At 45.0% G+C, this 21,817-nt stretch overlaps 1 protein-coding gene across 1 annotated transcript in view; it reads right to left on the minus strand.

Annotated features, from left to right (window-relative positions):
• Positions 1-21,817, minus strand: part of LOC109867292 (uncharacterized) — a 39,769-nt gene that overhangs the window by 12,289 nt on the left and 5,663 nt on the right. The window contains exons 4-10 of the mRNA XM_020456370.2: positions 21,158-21,400; positions 20,881-20,951; positions 11,460-11,597; positions 10,893-11,107; positions 10,568-10,606; positions 6,013-6,086; positions 2,199-2,357 (exon numbers count right to left, since the gene is read on the minus strand). Of these exons, the coding sequence (XP_020311959.1) occupies positions 2,199-2,357; positions 6,013-6,086; positions 10,568-10,606; positions 10,893-11,107; positions 11,460-11,597; positions 20,881-20,951; positions 21,158-21,400 (939 nt within the window). The remainder of the gene's footprint in view (positions 1-2,198; positions 2,358-6,012; positions 6,087-10,567; positions 10,607-10,892; positions 11,108-11,459; positions 11,598-20,880; positions 20,952-21,157; positions 21,401-21,817) is intronic.

Genomic DNA, 21,817 nt, shown 5'->3' on the forward strand with positions numbered 1-21,817 from the left:
AGGGGATAGGGCTCCATTTGGGACACAGCCTCCATCTCAGGGACTAATAGGGGAGAAATGTATATGTGTAGGTTACAGTGATAGAAATTATGAATGGAGGGACTCTTCAGAAAATAACCGCCAGCCATTTTGGTTTCGATATTCAAATTCAGCTGAATAGTTTCTCTGATACTTCATCTAGTTTCTCTAACCAAAAAGTTAATAGTTGTAAAAACATGCTTAAAAAAAAGTGGAAAATATGTAAGCTAAATCTTAAAAGTGTAGTACCATCAATTAAATATAGGCTTATGAGATCAAGGATTGTCAACTGCTAGGTTGTTATCTGACTGATTTGATTGTATTTTTTATATTCTGCTAATGTAACACAGGAGCATTTCAAGAGGAAGTTACTGGATCTTAGTATAAATAAATATCTCAGTTCTCATTTGCTTTCCTAGCCTGTAATCCACATATTACGTAAATAAGGCTAAAGCAGTAAAGTAGGGTACTATATGAACATCGACCCGACTGACCCCACTGAGTACACAAATCAAACGGAGTCTATTTCTAGTCCTCATCCCTCACTGCAAATGTGCTCATTCAACAGCCTCCTCTGAAGCTCAGGACAGGATACAGGGATGAGTGCTCGTGGCTCAGGGGTGGTAAGAGGCGGCCTCTTCCATCCATGTGGAGGTAAATAAACAGCTATGGACTGAAGCAATCACACTAAAACAGTGTAGGTCTGAATCTCATGCCAACTCCAACCTAAGTCAAAGCACCAGCCACGACCCTATCCCCAGCCCCGTCTGCCCCAATCTATCCCCAGCCTCAGCTCCAGTCACATCTCTATCCCCAGACTTAGCCCTGTACTCCAGCCACATCCCCAGCCTCACCCATCCCTGTTTCTGTTAGGTCTGGTGAGTTTGGCTTGGTGTTCCACACTGTAACAGATGTTACAAGCCAGTGCCTCTAACCACAACTGCTGCTGTGACCTGGTTGAGAAAGGACAGGGTAAGCGTTTGTTGTTATCTCTGCGTAAGAGTGTGTGCGTGTGTGTGTTCACATAATACTAAAAGAAGTACCCACACCGTGGGTGGCCTGCCTGAACACTGCAGGGCCATTCCTGCCCTGGTTTAACAGGAACAGATAAGTGGTAGTGTAATGCAGTGTGTCTGTGTATAGAGGGAGGCCTGGGCAGGCACACTGAGAAGTCCTTTCTGCCAACTCATCCTCCCTCTCTCTTTGTCCCTCTCGCACTCAAATGAAAACGACATGTTCCTGAGACACCATATACACGCAATAGGGTTTCAGAGAACCATTCATCCAAATGGAGGAAAGGATTAGGACTAGAAATAGCGACACTACCACACAGCTAGCAGAGTATTAGCTAGCAGAGTAGCAGAGTATTAGCTAGCAGAGTAGCAGAGTATTAGCTAGCAGAGTAGCAGAGTATTAGCTAGCAGAGTAGAAGAGTATTAGCTAGCAGAGTAGAAGAGTATTAGCTAGCAGAGTAGCAGAGTATTAGCTAGCAGAGTAGCAGAGTATTAGCTAGCAGAGTATTATCTAGCAGAGTATTAGCTGGCAAATTATTACCTGGCAGAGTAGCAAAGTATTAGCTAGCAGAATAGCAGAGTATTAGCTGGCAGAGTAGCAGAGTATTAGCTAGCAGAGTATTAGCTAGCAGAGTAGCAGAGTATTAGCTAGCAGAGTAGCAGAGTATTAGCTAGCAGAGTAGTAGAGTATTAGCTAGCAGAGTATTATCTAGCAGAGTATTAGCTGGCAAATTATTACCTGGCAGAGTAGCAAAGTATTAGCTAGCAGAATAGCAGAGTATTACCTGGCAGAGTAGCAAAGTATTAGCTAGCAGAATAGCAGAGTATTAGCTGGCAGAGTAGCAGAGTATTAGCTAGCAGAGTATTACCTATCAGAGTAGCAGAGTATTAGCTAGCAGAGTAGCAGAGTATTAGCTGGCAGAGTAGCAGAGTATTAGCTGGCAGAGTAGCATAGTATTAGCTAGCAGAGTAGCAGAGAATTAGCTAGCAGAGTAGCAGAGAATTAGCTGGCAGAGTAGCAGAGTATTAGCTAGCAGAGTAGCAGAGTATTAGCTAGCAGAGTATTAGCTAGCAGAGTAGCAGATTATTAGCTAGCAGAGTAGCAGATTATTAGCTAGCAGAGTATTAGCTAGCAGTTGGGAGTCATTAGATAGTGGGACCTCTTACCTTCTCGATTTCCAGCGCTTTAGCTGCGATGGCTTGAGAGCGCCGTGTCTTAAAGTTGTCCTGCGTCTGCTCCGTCTCCTCCGTGGCCGACACCGTTTCCTTGGCCAACACCGTCTCCTTCGGCCCCGCTAACAGGGCTGGCGTGGGGACACTCTCCTCCTGGGAGGGCAAATGTTAAAGGGTTAGTTAGAGTACGAGGCAGGACACCGCAGGCTTAACAGATTCTGGTTTTAAATTCAAAGCATCACTGATTAGTCAACATGGTTGTTGCTGTAGTTTTCATGTTGTTCAGCACAACAAAACACCATTATGCATTCAGCATCTCAACAGTAATCTAGAATGTTAAGACCTCTACAACTTTGATCAAAGACTGTCGACAGCCAAAGAATAAGGCCCAAGCCTACAGATGTCAACCAATCATCATACTGCATCATTTAGTGTCAAAAGGAAAAAGAGAAACAAAACAATTTTGAAAACCAACAACTCGTGAAACACCCATTACTTTCAGTTTACAGAACCCAGAAAGCTTTCATCCATGGCAAGGAAATGGGTCATGCATGGTGAACAGTCTATCGTGACCTGGGTCAGACCACAAGGAAGAGACATATAATATACATCAACTGTCCCTCTGTGATGTGACACTTAGAATAACCTACACAGGGATCTGGAACATATCCCATCCTCCATGACAAGGCAATGTTAATGAATTGTGTTTCCAAAGAAAGGTACTAAAACATGTTGGAAAAGACAGATGACAAAATGATTGTGTATAAGGTACCGGCCTGTAACTACGTATTGTCTGTAAGGTAACGGGCCTGTAACTACGTATTGTCTGTAAGGTAACGGGCCTGTAACTACGTATTGTCTGTAAGGTAACGGGCCTGTAACTACGTATTGTCTGTAAGGTAACGGGCCTGTAACTATGTATTGTCTGTAAGGTAATGGGCCTGTAACTACGTATTGTCTGTAAGGTAACGGGCCTGTAACTACGTATTGCCTGTAAGGTAACGGGCCTGTAACTACGTATTGTCTGTAAGGTAACGGGCCTGTAACTACGTATTGTCTGTAAGGTAATGGGCCTGTAACTACGTATTGTCTGTAAGGTAACGGGCCTGTAACTACGTATTGTCTGTAAGGTAATGGGCCTGTAACTACGTATTGTCTGTAAGGTAATGGGCCTGTAACTACGTATTGTCTGTAAGGTAACGGGCCTGTAACTACGTATTGTCTGTAAGGTAATGGGCCTGTAACTATGTATTGTCTGTAAGGTAACGGGCCTGTAACTACGTATTGTCTGTAAGGTAACGGGCCTGTAACTACGTATTGCCTGTAAGGTAACAGGCCTGTAACTACGTATTGTCTGTAACATTGGCCCTCCTATGTTGAACATAATAAACGGCTCTCTATCCACCGGATGTGTACCAAACTCAATAAAAGTGGCAGTATAAAGCCAAACCTTGACCCAGAAAATATAAAAAACTAAAATCGGCCTATATCGAATCTCCCATTCCTCTCTCAAAAAAAAAAGCTGTTGCGCGGCAACTCACTGCCTTCCTGAAGTCAAACAATGTATATGAAATGCTTCAGTCTGGTTTTAGACCCCATCATAGCACTGAGACTGCACTTGTGAAGGTGGTCAATGACCTTTTAATGGCGTCAGACCGAGGCTCCTCGTGCTCCTAGACCTTAGTGCTGCTGTTGATACCATCGATCACCACATTCTTTTGGCGAGATTGGAAACCCAAATTGGTCTACACGGACAAGTTCTGGCCTGGTTTAGATCTTATCTGTCAGAAAGATATCAGTCTGTCTCTGTGAATGGTTTGTCCTCTGACAAATCAACTGTAAATTTCGGTGTTCCTCAAGGTTCCGTTTATATATTTTACCTCTTGGGGATGTCATTCAAAAACATAAATGTTAACTTTCACTGCTTTGCAGATGACACACAAATCAGAAACTTTGTCCAAAAATGATGCAGAAGAATTAATCCATGCTTTTGTTACTTCTAGGTTAGACTACTGCAATGCTCTACTTTCCGGCTACCTGGATAAAGCACTAAATAAACTTCAGTTAGTGCTAAATACAGCTGCTAGAATCCTGACTAGAACCCCAAAATGTGATCATATTACTCCAGTGCTAGCCTCCCTACACTGGCTTCCTGTTAAGGCAAGGGCTGATTTCAAGGTTTTACTGCTAACCTACAAAGCATTACATGGGCTTGCTCCTACCCATCTTTCCGATTTGGTCCTGCCGTGCATACCTACACGTACGCTACGGTCACAAGACGCAGGCCTCCTAATTGTCCCTAGAATTTCTAAGCAAACAGCTGGAGGCAGGGCTTTCTCCTATAGAGCTCCATTTTTTGGAATGGTCTGTCTACCCATGTGAGAGACGCAGACTCGGTCTCAACCTTTAAGTCTTTACTGAAGACTCATCTCTTCAGTAGGTCATATGATTGAGTGTAGTCTGGCCCAGGAGCGTGAAGGCGAACGGAAAGGCTCTGGAGCAACGAACCGCCCTTGCTGTCTCTGCCTGGCTGGTTCCCCTCTTTCCACTGGGATTCTCTGCCTCTAACCCTATTACAGGGGCTGAGTCACTGGCTTACTGGTGCTCTTCCATGCCGTCCCTAGGAGGGGTGCGTCACTTGAGTGGGTTGAGTCACTGACGTGGTCTTGTGGGTTGGCGCCCCCCCTTGGGTTGTGCCGTGGCGGAGATCTTTGTGGGGTATACTCAGCCTTGTCTCAGGATGGTAAATTGGTGGTTGAAGATATCCCTCTAGTGGTGTGGGGGCTGTGCTTTGGCAAAATGGGTGGGATTATCTCCTGCCTGTTTGGCCCTGTCCAGGGGTATCATCGGATGGGGCCACAGTGTCTCCTGACCCCTCCTGTCTCAGCCTCCAGTATTTATGCTGCAGTAGTTTGTGTGTCAGGGGGCTAGGGTCAGTCTGTTATATCTGGAGTATTTCTCCTGTCTTATCCGGTGTCCTGTGTGAATTTAAGTGTGCTCTCTCTAATTCTCTTTCTTTCTTTCTCGCTCTCTCGGAGGACATGAGCCCTAGGACCATGCCTCAGGACTACCTGGCATGATGACTCCTTGCTGTCCCCAGTCCACCTGGCCGTGCTGCTGCTCCAGTTTCAACTGTTCTGCCTGCGGTTATGGAACCCTGACCTGTTCACCGGATGTGCTACCTGTCCCAGACCTGCTGTTTTCAACTCTAGAGACAGCCGGAGCGGTAGAGATACTCTCAATGATCGGCTATGAAAAGCCAACTGACATTTACTCCTGAGGCGCTGACTTGTTGCACCCTCGACAACCACTGTGATTATTATTATTTGACCATGCTGGTCATTTATGAACATTTGAACATCTTGGCCATGTTCTGTTATAATCTCCACTCGGCACAGCCAGAAGAGGACTGGCCACCCCTCAAAGGTTTTGGCCTTTCTACAGAGTTTTTCCTAGCCACTGTGCTTCTACACCTGCATTGCTTGCTGTTTGGGGTTTTAGGCTGGGTTTCTGTACAGCACTTTGAGATATCAGCTGATGTAAGAAGGGCTATATAAATACATTTGATTTGAGTCTAACTATGCACTGAAGATCACAAATTGCCATTTTACAATCTGGTGCTGGCAAAACATTGTGGTCTTCGGAGATTGTTCTAGCTTTTAGGAATAGTGTAACGCTACTATGCTAAATGGTATGTTCTACAGGTAGAGTAGAGATACAAACACTGATCGTATCAAGTGGATGTGAGGGGGGTTCATTGAATTAAGAGCAACTGTAGTCATGTAGTTACATAGTCATGCAGCCCCACCTTGATTGCTACATAGCTTTTCGCTGATCCGTCTAGGGAGGTACTTCTGGTGTGGCTTAGCAACCTGGGCTTATCTGTGGAGAAGAGGAAAACAGAGAGAAACTAAGAAGCATTTAAACAGAAGCAATGTGAAAGAAAACAGGATGGCGGTAAACCAAATAAATCAGGACCACCGACCGCAGTTCAACTCCATTTAAATCCTCTCAGTATTTAAAAACATATTGGGGAACTACCACTTATTCTCTCTAGTCATCGACCAGGTGATCGTTGCACCAGTACAGTCAACAACAGATAAGACGAGATGCTATGGGACTGTGGATAAGCACAGCACGGACAAATTGTTGGTTATTTCACGTTCTCTCGTTGGAATAGCTCACCCACAGCGGTTGACAAGTTCAGCTGTGACTAAATTGAAAATATCGTGCTCCGTCGGCTCCAATAAGTCTACAAACAACAAATATGGACGGGCTGGTGGGTTTGTTTTTATTTAACGAATCTCCCATGGCGATGAGACTGAGCCAAAGTGAAATTAAAAACTCTTCCTTCCAGGACATTTGATTCCTTTTCCACCGAGCTAAACAGCAGAGATCTCAGGTTGTGAGACTGACTGAGACACCAAGCAACACGTTTGGTTCCTTAGTTCAAACTGCAGCAAAATTAGAAGTCAATATTTTTAAATGTTGGATATCCTCTGATACTATTAACAGATGTTTCTTTGAACAAGAAATCATGTATATTTAGGCAAATGTAGGTTATTTGCAATGTTAGAAGAGTGTAGGCTATTTGCAATGTTAGAAGAGTGGCACCGACCTAAGATAGAACTCTCTCTCTAGGACAGACCATGTGTGTGCGTTGTGAAGAGAACCTGGTAACGTGATATGACAGTCACTCACCAGACACACTGAACTAGTGGACAAGAGGCAGCCGTGCAACAAATTATTAGTGACCAATGGATCAGCAGATAACAGATCATGATGAACTGCAAATCCAGAAGAGGAGCATCCAGGAGTGGTTGTGTTGGGGGTGCTGTTGTATGTGCCTCGTCGTGCTGACATTTATTAGTTTGCTAGCCAGCTAACTAGCGATTAGCGGCTAACAAGATTTAGGCCCAACTTGCTAAGAGAAGACAAACTAGCTGTTTTCAGATGGAAGAAACACACACAAAAAGTGTAATTACAAAACGCAAGTGGATTTATATTAAGAAGCAAAGTGAAAACATCATCGCTGTCATCAACCTCACTTGCACAAACTGTATATAGACTTTTTCTATTGTATTATTGATTGTATATTTGTTTATTCCATATGTAAGTCTGTGTTGTTGTTTGTGTCGCACTGCTTTGCTTTATCTTGGCCAGGTCGCAGTTGTCAATGAGAACTTGTTCTCAACAAGCCTACCTGGTTAAATAAATAAAATAAAATAAATTGACCATGCAGACCGAACGCAAGTGTCTCGTGGTCAAGCAACAATAAATGTGCTCCTTGAGTGACAGGGGGTGGGGCTAGGTCTGGAAAGCGGCATGGAGAGAGAGCAGAGAGAGGAGGAGAGAGAGAGAGAGAGAGAGAGCAGAGAGAGAGAGAGCAGAGAGAGAGAAGAGAGAGAGCAGAGAGAGAGAGAGCAGAGAGAGAGAGCAGAGAGAGAGAAGAGAGAGAGCAGAGAGAGAGAAGAGAGAGAGAGAGAGAGAGAAGAGAGAGAGAGAGAGGACTCAAGTAGCCTAGTAAACTACAAATATGGACGTTACACACAGCGTATCGCATTTAACAAACCCAATGTATTAGAGCCGGTCTATGAGGGTATTTCTGTCAGCTTAAATTGGTGAATTGTTGTTGTGTGCGTTATCAATCCAAACAAATAATACTTAAGATATAATCATGTAGGCTAAGCTACACATGAACCTAAAGGCTGCATGCTTTCAGTAAGTGCATCTCTAAACCATTGTACTTGAAATGCTCACTCAGAGACATTATACAGGATATCTTCAGTAAGACCAGGCCTACTAGACCCAGTGTGGTGTGCATTTATTGTGTCAGCCTAGTCTAATTAGTGTTCCAGACAGGGGTGGAGGGGGTTTCTACAACTTCTAAAAGGCAGCTAGAATATGTGTAACCTTTATTTAACTAGGCAAGTCAACAACAAGTTAACAACAAATTCTTATTTACAAATGACGGCCTACCGGGGAACAGTGGCAGAACGACATATTTTTACCTTGTCAGTTCGGGGATTTGATCCAGAAACCTTTCGGTTACTGGCCCAATGCTCTAACCACTAGGCTACCTGCTACCCCAGACTTCCACTGTGCTCCATCTCCTCCACAGTAGCATGTATGAGTAAAATAGGGTATTTAACCTCTGCAGTGATGATGAGAAAGGACTTTTCAATAAAAACGTAAAAGACACTGTTACTGTCCCTACTCTCCTCCAACCCCAATATTCTCCTTAATATCAAAATCACCCAATACTCCCACACTGAGGTTACCTTAACCTATGCAAATCAGTGTTCTATCCACTGGGGGGCGGGGGGACTCATCCTAGTCTTTTCATTCTATTCAGTGAAGGAATTATTCAGGAGCACAAAAGAGTTCCTAAGTAATGGTATGCATGCCCCACTCCACTCACAAGGGAAGGTCATGTGAGTGGGTGGGTGTTTTGGTTTGATCTTGAAGACATCTGCTAGCTCAGTGTGCACGCTACTTCCACACCAGCCAAAAAGGTCAGACCTTGAATCAAAAGCCTTCGAGAATAGTGTGTATGTATAATTAAAATGGTTAACATGTTCCAGCACCTCTCTTTAAATACACACCTCCACTGAAAACAGATGCTCCTCTCTGAGAGAGGTGCTCAATTTGAGCTTTTACAGCACTTCAAACCAAGGTGTCAAACTGTTTTTTTATGGATAGGCTTACATGTAGCAAAACCGAATTTGAGGGGTATGCTGGATCCAGGGATGCAAACTGCTGAGGGCCCAAAAAGGTGACACTTTTTTGTTGTTGCACTGAAACATGCCAAAAAATCCCTGCTAGGAGGAAATGTAGGTTTTAACTTATTAAACAACAAAGAATAGGATCTACATGATCAGTCGGTGTGTAAAATAAAAACTCACAGCTAAAATATTTAAAGAAAGCAATCCAATGTTATTTGTTGCCTAAACTTTACTGCAAATGACATTCAAGTCTTGAGAAAAAAAACAATCCACTAATATCGCAGTTAGCCATGACAGCATTTGTAATAGAATGCTTGTGACCATGACAACCTTTATAATAGAACGCTTGTGACCACACACATCTAAATATTGCACTTGGGAAAAAACATATTAAAAGTAGAAATAGAATGAAACAAACAGGCAATCTATTTTTGCTCTATTATAGTGGCCACTATAGTAGATGTTGATCAAGTGCACATGGCTCCCCCCCCCCAGCTCCTGCTACACTTGATCGCTGAATCCACTGGCCTAATAAGCAATGCCACATTTTCACCTAATTATCTCATTCTGAAATTTAACCACATACTTAAGATGATAATGTTGCTCAACATGTCTTGTCTAGCTAACGGACAATTCGATCAGCTAGCAAGATACTTAACAATGCTAACAATATTTGTTCCACCACAGTTTCTCAGTCACCTCAAACTTTCCAAATGCCAGTTGTTTTTTGGTTACAGTTCATGAAGTACGCTTCATCACCTTCTCAATCACCCTCTCCGTGGTCAGGCTTCTTCTCACCGACCTCTCCGTGGTCAGGCTTCTTCTCACCGACCTCTCCGTGGTCAGGCTTCTTCTCACCGACCTCTCCGTGGTCAGGCTTCTTCTCACCGACCTCTCCGTGGTCAGGCTTCTTCTCACCGACCTCTCCGTGGTCAGGCTTCTTCTCACCGACCTCTCCGTGGTCAGGCTTCTTCTCACCGACCTCTCCGTGGTCAGGCTTCTTCTCACCGACCTCTCCGTGGTCAGGCTTCTTCTCACCGACCTCTCCGTGGTCAGGCTTCTTCTCACCGACCTCTCCGTGGTCAGGCTTCTTCTCACCGACCTCTCCGTGGTCAGGCTTCTTCTCACCGACCTCTCCGTGGTCAGGCTTCTTCTCACCAACCTCTCCGTGGTCAGGCTTCTTCTCACCGACCTCTCCGTGGTCAGGCTTCTTCTCACCGACCTCTCCGTGGTCAGGCTTCTTCTCACCGACCTCTCCGTTATCGTTCAGGGGACGTGCTGCTGTAACTGGTAAACTGCCTTTCCACTCACCCGCGGTGTTTCACGGAGCGCGCGCTGATGCTGTAACTAAGCAAGTAGATTCTCTTCCCTCTTCAGTTGCGTGCTGCATTCTGTTGTTATGTGAATGATTGGCTGAGCCTTGGATACAGACAGTACTGGTACAAACGCGCATCACTCGTTCGTATACAGCCAGTAGTGATCCAACCCCCCCCCCCCCTCCAAACTTTTCTCATCAGATCTACTAGGTCACCTATATTGGATTCAAAACGGCACATTTCATTTCACAAAAAGGCACTAGTTTGCATCCCTGTGGGTCATTGAATCGGCTTGACTGTTCAATGTGTAATCTAGACTTACCAGGTTCTCTGTTCTGGCTCTGAGGCTCTTCGTTATACCCTGGAGGGGCGAGAGAGAAAAAGGTCCCCAAAATGACTGGCAGATGTACCACAAAGGATGAATGTCCAATGCATTGCTTCATGTCAAGTGGTATGCTAGTATGGACACTGGTACAGAGCCAGGCTAAAGTTTTAAAGATTTAAAACTGATATTGTTAATCATTGACAGCTGAACTAAAGCGCTGTGGTCTCTGTAGTTAAAGTAAACTCCCGTCCCCTATGCGCCCTGGTCAAATTAAGTGCACTTTATAGGGAATAATAAGGAACAATTTGGGATGCAGACTTACTCTTCTGCTGGCTCTGCTGGTAGGAGAAGCTCTTCTGGTCCCTGTCTTGGGAGTAGCTCCTTTTGCTGGTGTTGGACCCAGAGCGCATGATAACAGGGCCTGGTGGGATATCCATCCTGACGGGAGAGCGATCCCGTACTGTTTTGTAAGTGTCCCCGGCTGGGCCAGCAGGGTAGGGGTCCAGGCCCCTTCGCCTAAGACCCTCAGGGTCCTCTCTGACAAGACAATATGAGAGAGAGAGAGAGAGAGAGAGAGAGAGAGAGAGAGAGAGAGAGAGAGAGGAGCGAGAGAGAGAGAGAAGGGGATTCAAGAGCCCATCCATTGAGGTCCATTCAACTATAGAACTAAAGGCAGTGTCTCTACCCATGATGAGCACTTTGATTCTAAAACCCTCTAAGTGTAGAGTGAAAAGAACTAAACACTAAAAGTTGCTGGACAAAATAAATTGTGGTTTGTGTCTTGAAAAACAGTAAAACTGAAAGCCAACAACACCTGAAGTTGTTCGGTCTAACGAGTGGTTTTAGCACTTGGTCCATTAACTAAGTACACTAGAAGGGATATGCCTACCCTCGGTCCAAGTAGATGAGGGCCTGCATCAGATTGGGGTCCACTCTATCGGGGTTAGCTGCTGAAGACACGGTCCTCGAGAGAGGAGCTATTCCTTTAACTCTGCTGCTGAGGTGGGAGCCTGCTCTGCTGCTTATCCTAAAAATGACAGAAGACAATACCTCAATCAAATATTATATTAAATACTTCACCATACACTATATCTGAAGATATATCTGTCCTATCTTTAAAACCAACTAGTTCTAGTCCGAAGATTAGCCTAGATCAGTGGTTCCCAAACTTGTTAAAGTCCCGTACCCCTTCAAACATTCAACCTCCAGCTGTACCCCCCCCTAGCACCAGTGTCAGCGTACTCTCAAATGTTGTTTTTTTGCCATCATTGTAAGCCTGCCACACAAACACACACTATATGATACATTTATTAAAACATAAGAATGAGTGTGAGTTGTTGTCACAGCCTGGCTCGTAGGAAGTGACAAAAAGCTCTTATAGAACCATGGCACAAATAATATAATAAATCAATCATTTTTCTCTTTATTTAACCCACTTACATATAAAACCTTACTTGTTCATAAAAAAGGTGTGCTTGAAAGGATGCACATAACTCTGCAATGTTGGGTTGTATTGGAGAGTCTCTCGGTCTTAAATCATTTCACCTGGACTATTTACATTGACCCCCCCCCCCCTTTGTTTTTACACTGCTGCAACTCGCTGATTATTGTTTATGCATAGTCACTTTAAAAATGACTAACCTGTACCCCCGCACATTGACTCGGTATCTGTACTCCCTGTATAAATCCTCCTTATTGTTATTTTGCGTAACTTGAAGAAGATTTTTTTTTTTTTTAAATATATTTTCTTAACTATATTTCTTGAACTGCATTGTTGGTTAAGGGCTTGAGAGTAAGCATTTCACGGTAAGGTCTACACCTGTTGTATTTGACGGTAAGGTCTACACCTGTTGTATTTGACGGTAAGGTCTACACCTGTTGCATTTCACGGTAAGGTCTACACCTGTTGTATTTGACGGTAAGGTCTACACCTGTTGTATTTGACGGTAAGGTCTACACCTGTTGCATTTCACGGTAAGGTCTACACCTGTTGTATTTCACGGTAAGGTCTACACCTGTTGTATTTCACGGTAAGGTCTACACCTGTTGTATTTCACGGTAAGGTCTACACCTGTTGTATTTCACGGTAAGGTCTACACCTGTTGTATTTGACGGTAAGGTCTACACCTGTTGCATTTCACGGTAAGGTCTACACCTGTTGTATTTCACGGTAAGGTCTACACCTGTTGTATTTGACGGTAAGGTCTACACCTGTTGTATTTCACGGTAAGGTCTACACCTGTTGTATTTGACGGTAAGGTCTACACCTGTTGTATTTCACGGTAAGGTCTACACCTGTTGTATTTCACGGTAAGGTCTACACCTGTTGCATTTCACGGTAAGGTCTACACCTGTTGCATTTCACGGTAAGGTCTACACCTGTTGCATTTCACGGTAAGGTCTACACCTGTTGTATTTGACGGTAAGGTCTACACCTGTTGTATTTCACGGTAAGGTCTACACCTGTTGTATTTCACGGTAAGGTCTACACCTGTTGTATTTGACGGTAAGGTCTACACCTGTTGTATTTGACGGTAAGGTCTACACCTGTTGTATTTGACGGTAAGGTCTACACCTGTTGCATTTCACGGTAAAGTCTACACCTGTTGTATTTCACGGTAAGGTCTACACCTGTTGTATTTGACGGTAAGGTCTACACCTGTTGTATTTGACGGTAAGGTCTACACCTGTTGTATTTGACGGTAAGGTCTACACCTGTTGTATTTCACGGTAAGGTCTACACCTGTTGCATTTCACGGTAAGGTCTACACCTGTTGTATTTGACGGTAAGTTCTACACCTGTTGTATTTGACGGTAAGGTCTACACCTGTTGTATTTGACGGTAAGGTCTACACCTGTTGTATTTGACGGTAAGGTCTACACCTGTTGTATTTGACGGTAAGGTCTACACCTGTTGTATTTGACGGTAAGGTCTACACCTGTTGTATTTGACGGTAAGGTCTACACCTGTTGTATTTGACGGTAAGGTCTACACCTGTTGTATTTGACGGTAAGGTCTACACCTGTTGTATTTGACGGTAAGGTCTACACCTGTTGTATTTGACGGTAAGGTCTACACCTGTTGTATTTGACGGTAAGGTCTACACCTGTTGTATTTGCGCATGTGACAAATACAATTTGATTTGCATACTATGGCACCTTGATGGTTCTCACCATGCCAAGCCTGGGTGAGGGTGCTGATGCAGATACAGGCTGAGGGCGAGGGGATACGAGGGCCTGGGAGAGGGTGCTGATGCAGATACAGGCTGAGGGCGAGGGGGATACGAGGCCAAGCCTGGGAGAGGGTGCTGATGCAGATACAGGCTGAGGGCGAGGGGGATACGAGGCCAAGCCTGGGAGAGGGTGCTGATGCAGATACAGGCTGAGGGCGAGGGGGATACGAGGCCAAGCCTGGGAGAGGGTGCTGATGCAGATACAGGCTGAGGGCGAGGGGGGTACGAGGCCAAGCCTGGGAGAGGGTGCTGATGCAGATACAGGCTGAGGGCGAGGGGGGTACGAGGCCAAGCCTGGGAGAGGGTGCTGATGCAGATACAGGCTGAGGGCGAGGGGATACGAGGCCAAGCCTGGGAGAGGGTGCTGATGCAGATACAGGCTGAGGGCGAGGGGATACGAGGCCAAGCCTGGGAGAGGGTGCTGATGCAGATACAGGCTGAGGGCGAGGGGATACGAGGCCAAGCCTGGGAGAGGGTGCTGATGCAGATACAGGCTGAGGGCGAGGGGATACGAGGCCAAGCCTGGGAGAGGGTGCTGATGCAGATACAGGCTGAGGGCGAGGGGATACGAGGCCAAGCCTGGGAGAGGGTGCTGATGCAGATACAGGCTGAGGGCGAGGGGATACGAGGCCAAGCCTGGGAGAGGGTGCTGATGCAGATACAAGCTGAGGGCGAGGGGGATACGAGGCCAAGCCTGGGAGAGGGTGCTGATGCAGATACAGGCTGAGGGCGAGGGGATACGAGGCCAAGCCTGGGAGAGGGTGCTGATGCAGATACAGGCTGAGGGCGAGGGGATACGAGGCCAAGCCTGAAGAACGTCACTCATCTCCTCAGTGAACGCATCGACATAAGTGCACAATGAGCGCACGCCATGCATGCCTGAGGGTACATGGCACCTTGCGCATGCTCCTGACCCAGGCAGGATAGGCAGAGCTTATGGCTGTCAGATTCAGGTATAACGCAGCCACAATGCTGAGGTATAACTATACGAAATCTAAGAGGTCAAATAAATTATATCCAGCTCCGAACTCCAGCTATGTAATTGGTTTGCTTAACATGCTAGCCAAGTGACAAGATCAAGCTTCTTGGTTACAGCAGAGACATTAAATCTCTTCCTTGATCATGATCCCTGTTGCCTAAATAGTTTTGTGCATAACTCAAAGAAAGATCTATTTGGAGAAAAAAATATGATTATTTTGGGGAAACAGCACCCCTTGTGTTCACTTCTGGTAAAGCCATATACCCCAGGTAGGGTACAGAAACAGTATGAACATCTGGATCCGCCCAACCCTAGAGGTATATATAAATTAACCATCCAACGGCACCTGGTTTTCATGACCCCTGCCTGAACTTACAGGGCCACGTCCCAAACGATGTGCAAGCCTAACATGTCCTCCAGCTTTTACGACCCCGAGACCAGTTTGAAGTAGCCACGGCTCAGACTGCCATTTACCAAATAAAGTTAATTACCACCGTTGCAGTGAGCGATGCCTCTAACCTCACCTCTCTTTCCATAACAAACCTATGAAAAAGTAATTCTGTGGACTATATACTTGGATAATTTTTGGGGGGGCTTTTGAAGAAAATTCCTTTAAAGTAATTTTAAAAATATATATTTTTATACTATATCTATAACAGCATCTTCAAAGCAGTTCTTCCAATGTAGAAAGATGCTCTCTAAACAGGTTACATCTTTGTGGACCAAGGAGAATAAAACATGCTGATCTGAACGCAAGAATAACCAAATAGACATCAGAGCAACTGGGTGGCACAGCCCCACCTGCCATAGGGGTTCCAATATCTCTTTCAGGATCCAAAAAGAGCAAACTGCCTAATACCAGGGTGAGAAAAGGAGGTCCTGGCTGTCTGAGCTAGGATGTAGAAGATCTGAGAGAGGCCTGCGTTCCAAAATGGCACCCTACAACTTATGACAGTATTGAACTATATAAGGAATAGGGTGCGATCTGAGACTCCACTTCCCTCTATTCAAAAGGTCATGCTAGTAAAGCCACAATGCATTACACCCAAATCATCAGACAAACAAATAAAAACATTTACGACCTCATTTTGAAAACTAATATATAAATATAGAAACCCAATACCAATTTAATTGGCTTCTTTAAGACAAACGGCCGCCGACCCCTCCCATCTCTTTCATCATCTTACTGAATGCAATCAGCCTCACGCACAAATATAACATGACTGCAATTATGGGTTGAGGTCCAATTACAAAGACAGGTTTACAAAAAACCCATTAGAGCAGCATGCAGCAAGGCTTGGCTGAGGTGACTTTGAAAGTTCAAAGGGAGAGTAGTTGACTCCGAACCAGTTGCACTTCTGGCACTTAACAAAAGGCTCCCCATGTTCCCTCATTATCTGTTATTCATCACGAGGTCAAGAGCTCCACAAAGGAGCAGATTGATTAATCCACTGGCTGCCTGCCTGCCTCAGTTGGGCCCCCCCCCGCAGTGTTCACCACACACACACACACACACACACATGGGGGACCCTGTGACTGAGGACCATGAAGCAGCCCCCTAGGCCCAGAACCCTGTCTTTAGTTGTGTTAGGGAGAGGTAGTGGGGGTGTGGCCTTGCTGTTCATCTTCTGTCTGGCCACCTCAGTCTCCACAAGGCCGGTCGATGAGACACCTCCGGCCAGGAGCGAGACCTTCCAAAGACTTCCTGGACGCTACATCCTGTGGGCTGCACTGCAGGGGTGAGGCCTCACGTCAACCTCCTGACCAGACAAGTGGAATACCAGACCCAGAAGCCTGCCTGCTGCCCTGTCAACACCACACCAGGAGTCTGCTATAGCCTCCACTACCTACAAGTCTCCTACAAGCCAAGGAAGCATCCACACCACACCAGGAGTCTGCTATAGCCTCCTCTGCCTACAAGTCTCCTACAAGCCAAGGAAGCATCCACACCACACCAGGAGTCTGCTATAGCCTCCTCTGCCTACAAGTCTCCTACAAGCCAAGGAAGCATCCACACCACACCAGGAGTCTGCTATAGCCTCCTCTGCCTACAAGTCTCCTACAAGCCAAGGAAGCATCCACACCACACCAGGAGTCTGCTATAGCCTCCTCTGCCTACAAGTCTCCTACAAGCCAAGGAAGCATCCACACCACACCAGGAGTCTGCTATAGCCTCCTCTGCCTACAAGTCTCCTACAAGCCAAGGAAGCATCCACACCACACCAGGAGTCTGCTATAGCCTCCTCTGCCTACAAGTCTCCTACAAGCCAAGGAAGCATCCACACCACACCAGGAGTCTGCTATAGCCTCCTCTGCCTACAAGTCTCCTACAAGCCAAGGAAGCATCCACACCACACCAGGAGTCTGCTATAGCCTCCTCTGCCTACAAGTCTCCTACAAGCCAAGGAAGCATCCACACCACACCAGGAGTCTGCTATAGCCTCCTCTGCCTACAAGTCTCCTACAAGCCAAGGAAGCATCCACACCACGAGTCTGCTATAGCCTCCTCTGCCTACAAGTCTCCTACAAGCCAAGGAAGCATCCACACCACACCAGGAGTCTGCTATAGCCTCCTCTGCCTACAAGTCTCCTACAAGCCAAGGAAGCATCCACACCACACCAGGAGTCTACAAGCCAAGGAAGCAGTTATGACTATTGGCATTATTCTAATGTGAACCAGGCCTTACTTGGACAATTTAATTGTAAACAAAACTTTTTGGATTTACAATCTCTAAATAAAAAAATGTTACCAATTATTTTGTGCATTTCTGCAACACTGACAGGCCGTGGCACCCTCCGGGACTGACACGGCCACTCATTTTTAGCGTGTATTTCAGCAACATGCTTATTATCGTGGTTCCAATCGTTGACTAGATTAACAGAGCTGGGGTGAACCATTAATGATTCATTGAAAAGATTAGGTTTAGAACCACCTCGCCTTACAACAACTGTGAGAACTGAAGAAGAAAAAAGGGGTAGACTGTGAACCGGAGTTAGGAGGTAAACAAACTACTCATCCCACACAGCACTGCGCTCTGTGCCGTCCACTCAAAGAGCAGATGCAAGTCACGTGATCTGTTGGCGAGCACATAATGCCGCTCAACAGCTGCTGTATCGTCCAATCACAGGGGGAGATGCAAGTGACTTGCGCTGTTGACGAACACTCAACTGTTCGCTTGTGGAGCCCTTGACTTGTACCTGCTCTATTATTGTACGAGCTAGACAGTAAGGCTCATGGGGGGGGGGTACTCTTTACACCAGAAACTGACGGTAAAAACAACGTTTCAACATGGTTGAAACATTCATAACCGATGGGCACTACAACAACATATGAATTGTCTTGCCATCTTGGAAGAAAATAGAATGTCTACGTTGCACAGTAATATCACTATCGATAATATTAATTATCACGACGGGTGACTGCATTGAGAATGAACTTCCTGGAACCTCTCGTCAGGGCCCTATACAGAGGTTGGATGGATAATGGTGGCTAACGGAATTGGAATCTGGTCCAATAATAGAGCTTGCGCTCCCTCTCCCCACCCAGGACAGCAGAGAGAGCATGTACGCTGTGCATAGATTCTGGGGAGAGCTAAGAGCATGGTGGTGGTTGTTTAGCTAGAGAGGGAGAGGGAGTGGCCGGCTGCCCAGTCAGGGGGGGGGGGGGGGGGGGGGGGTGTAGCCTTGTTGGCTCAGTGAGTAGTGCCCTTTGTCCTCGTCTGGAGCCTGGTTACTTTACTTGTGGCGGAATGAAGGGGAGGGGTTGGTCTTGGACTGAACTGTTGCCACTGTTTTGGGCCACTGCTACACGGATGTATTGGCAGCACTGGGGCAGAGCAGAGCCACTGGCTTTAGCTGTGCTGTGTGTGAGGTGGAGCGCCAAGCCCCTCAAGGGGAGGAGTGTGGTAGTCGATAAGTGGAATACGTTATGAAACTCGGTATAGCTCAGAGATAAGTTGGCAAATTCACTTCAGTCCCTCTTCAATGTGATTGTCCCTGTTCAATGTGATTGTGTGATTGTGATATATAAGTCAAGTGTGATATATCTCGAGTGGGGATTTCAGTCTAAGCTTTTCCTGAGATGTGTACTAATTCCTACTGAGCCTTAAGAATTAAAAGTATAGAATTCAAGGTTTTGATCAATGCCATATGTTATATAATCAAAGTGATCAATTACACAAATAGACATACAGTACCAGTCAACAGTTTGGACAACTACTCATTCAAGGGTGTTTCTTTATTTTTAACATTTTCTACTTCGAAGAATAATAGTGAAGACATCAAAACTATGAAATAACACATACGGAATCATGTAGTAAACAAAGAAAAGTGTTAAATCAAAATATATTTTAGATGCTTCAAAGTAGCCATCCGTTGCCTTGATGACAGCTGTGCACACTCGGCATTCTCTCAACCAGCTTAAAGAGGAATGCTTTTCCATCAGTCTTGGAAGGAGATCACACATATGCTGAGCACTTGTTGGCTGCTTTTCCTTCACACTGCAGTCCAACTCATCCCAAACCATCTCAATTGGGTTGAGGTCAGGTGATTGTGGAGGCCAGGTCATCTGATGCAGCACTCCATCAGTCTCCTTGGTCAAATAGCCTTTACACAACCTGGAGGTGTGTTGGGCCATTGTCCTGTTGAAAAACAAATGATAGTCCCACTAAGCGCAACCAGATGTGATAGTGTATCGCTGCAGAATGCTGTGGTAGCCATGCTGGTTAAGTGTGCCTTCTAAATAAATCACTAACAGTGACACCAGCAAAGCACCCCCACACCATCTCCTCCATGTTTCACAGTTGGAACCACACATGGGGAGATCATCCATTCACCTAATCTGCGTCTCACAAAGAAACGGTGGTTGGAACCAAAAATCTCAAATTTGGACTCATCAGACCAAAAGGACAGATTTCCACAGGTCTAATGTCCATTGCTCGTGTTTCTTGGCCCAAGCAAGTGTTTTCTTCTTATTGGTGTCCTGTAGTAGTGGTTTCTTTGCAGCAATTTGACCATGAAGGCCTGATTCACAGTCTCCTCTGAACAGTTGATGTTGAGACGTGTCTGTTACTTCAACTCTTTGAACCATTTATTTGGGCTGCAATTTCTGAGACTGGTAACTCTAATGAACTTATCCTCTGAAGCAGAGGTAACTCTGGGTCTTCCTTTCCTGTGGCAGACCTCATGAGAGTCAATTTCATCATAGCACTTGATGGATTTGCGACTGCACTTGAAGAAACTTTCAAAGTTCTTGAAATGTCACATATCGTCTGACCTTCATGTCTTAAAGTAATGAACTGTCGTTTCTCTTTGCTTATTTGAGATGTTCTTGCCATAATATGGACATGGTCTGTTACCAAATAAGGCAATCGTCTGTATACCACCCCTACCTTGTCACAACACAACTGATTGGCTCAAATACATTAAGAAGTAAAGAAATTCCACAAATTAACTTTCAAAAAGTCACACCAGGTGACTACCTCATGAAGCTGGTTGAGAGAATGCCAAAAGTGTTCAAAAGCTGTCATCAAGACAAAGGGTGGCTACTTTGAAGAATCTCAAATATATTTTGATTTGTTCTACACTTTCTTGGTTACTACATGATTCCATATGTGTTATTCCATAGTTTATATGTCTTCACTATTATTCTACAAAGTAGAAAACATTATTATTTTTTAAAACCTGGAATGAGTAGGTGTCCAAACTTTTGACCGGTACAGTACATAATTTGAAAAATGCCCCTCAGAAACCTCAAATCAAGACAAAACCTCAAACCATTCATAAAGGGGCTTGAGAAAGGCAAGACTCTGCTACCACCTGGTGGTTCATAGAATAATAACAACGATAAAAATAAAACGCCATTTAGCAGATGCTTTTATACAAAGCGACTTACAGTCAAGGGTGCATAACATCACAACCCTGTTTTATACAAGCTCATATAAAGCATCAATACACCAAACGTAAGGAGCAATACAAGACACTGGTCTCCATCACACATGTTCATAAATACACAGCAGGCGTACTACCTCACCATCATGAACAAAACAGCTTCATATAGACCTGGGCCTAACAAGTAACAGAAGGGGACCCTGGGTTACCTCATCTCTCCTTGATGCCCCATCAGAGAATCATCTCTGGAGTCCCTGTAGTAGCAATCTCTGTAATCCTCCTGCACAGAAAAAAAAAGCAATGAAGAAGTCATCCTATATTAGAGACAGAAAATAGTAGAGAAGGTATTGACTTGGTAAAATACCCAGCACTATTTAGCTAAAAACCTTTCGCGTCACTACTGAGTTTTCTTCTGACACCAAAATTTGCAAAATGACAAGTATTTGGGCCTAAATCTTAGATTGACCATAATAAAGCTTCACCCACTTGTCTGGGAGGTGGGGAATTCCTCACTCGGAAGCTTCCTATGGGTGTACTGTCACCATGGTATCCTCGATCACTTCCTGTGTGTATCCTGTCGCTATGGTGTCCTCTGTGGTCATCATCATGGTAACTTCGAATGCCGCTATACTGATTGGTTTCGTATTCAAATTCTCTGTCATAGTCTTGCTCCGGTCTTGTCACAACCGTCCTCCTCTCGACAGCATTCACAATTCTTGGGTATGTTACCTAAAAAAAAGCATTACAACATGGATTAGTTCAAAAAAAATTGTACAAAAAAACAAGAGTGCAGGGCGGTATCCAGATTCTTCTACTGTTTCTGTACCATACCTGGGTATACCGTATTACAGAATCCACTCATTTGAAGGTGTGTCCACATACACTATATGTACAAAAGTATCTAATCAACGGGAGACTAAATCAAAACGACAGAATTAAAATGACAATTACAAGTTAAATGATGGGTTACAGTACAACAATCAACAGGTAAGGCTGCTACTTAGTATTTCGAATGGAGTGGTTTGTAACTGTGTAGGAATGACAAAAAGCATGTCTTGATTAGCCTAGCTAGCTAGCCTAACTCACACAAGGGGGCGCCATTTCAAATATCCAGGGGGGGGGGATTGAATGTCTCTGCTGTAACCA

The sequence above is a fragment of the Oncorhynchus kisutch genome, linkage group LG22 (genome assembly GCF_002021735.2).
Source record: "Oncorhynchus kisutch isolate 150728-3 linkage group LG22, Okis_V2, whole genome shotgun sequence".
Classification (NCBI taxonomy): domain Eukaryota; kingdom Metazoa; phylum Chordata; class Actinopteri; order Salmoniformes; family Salmonidae; genus Oncorhynchus; species Oncorhynchus kisutch.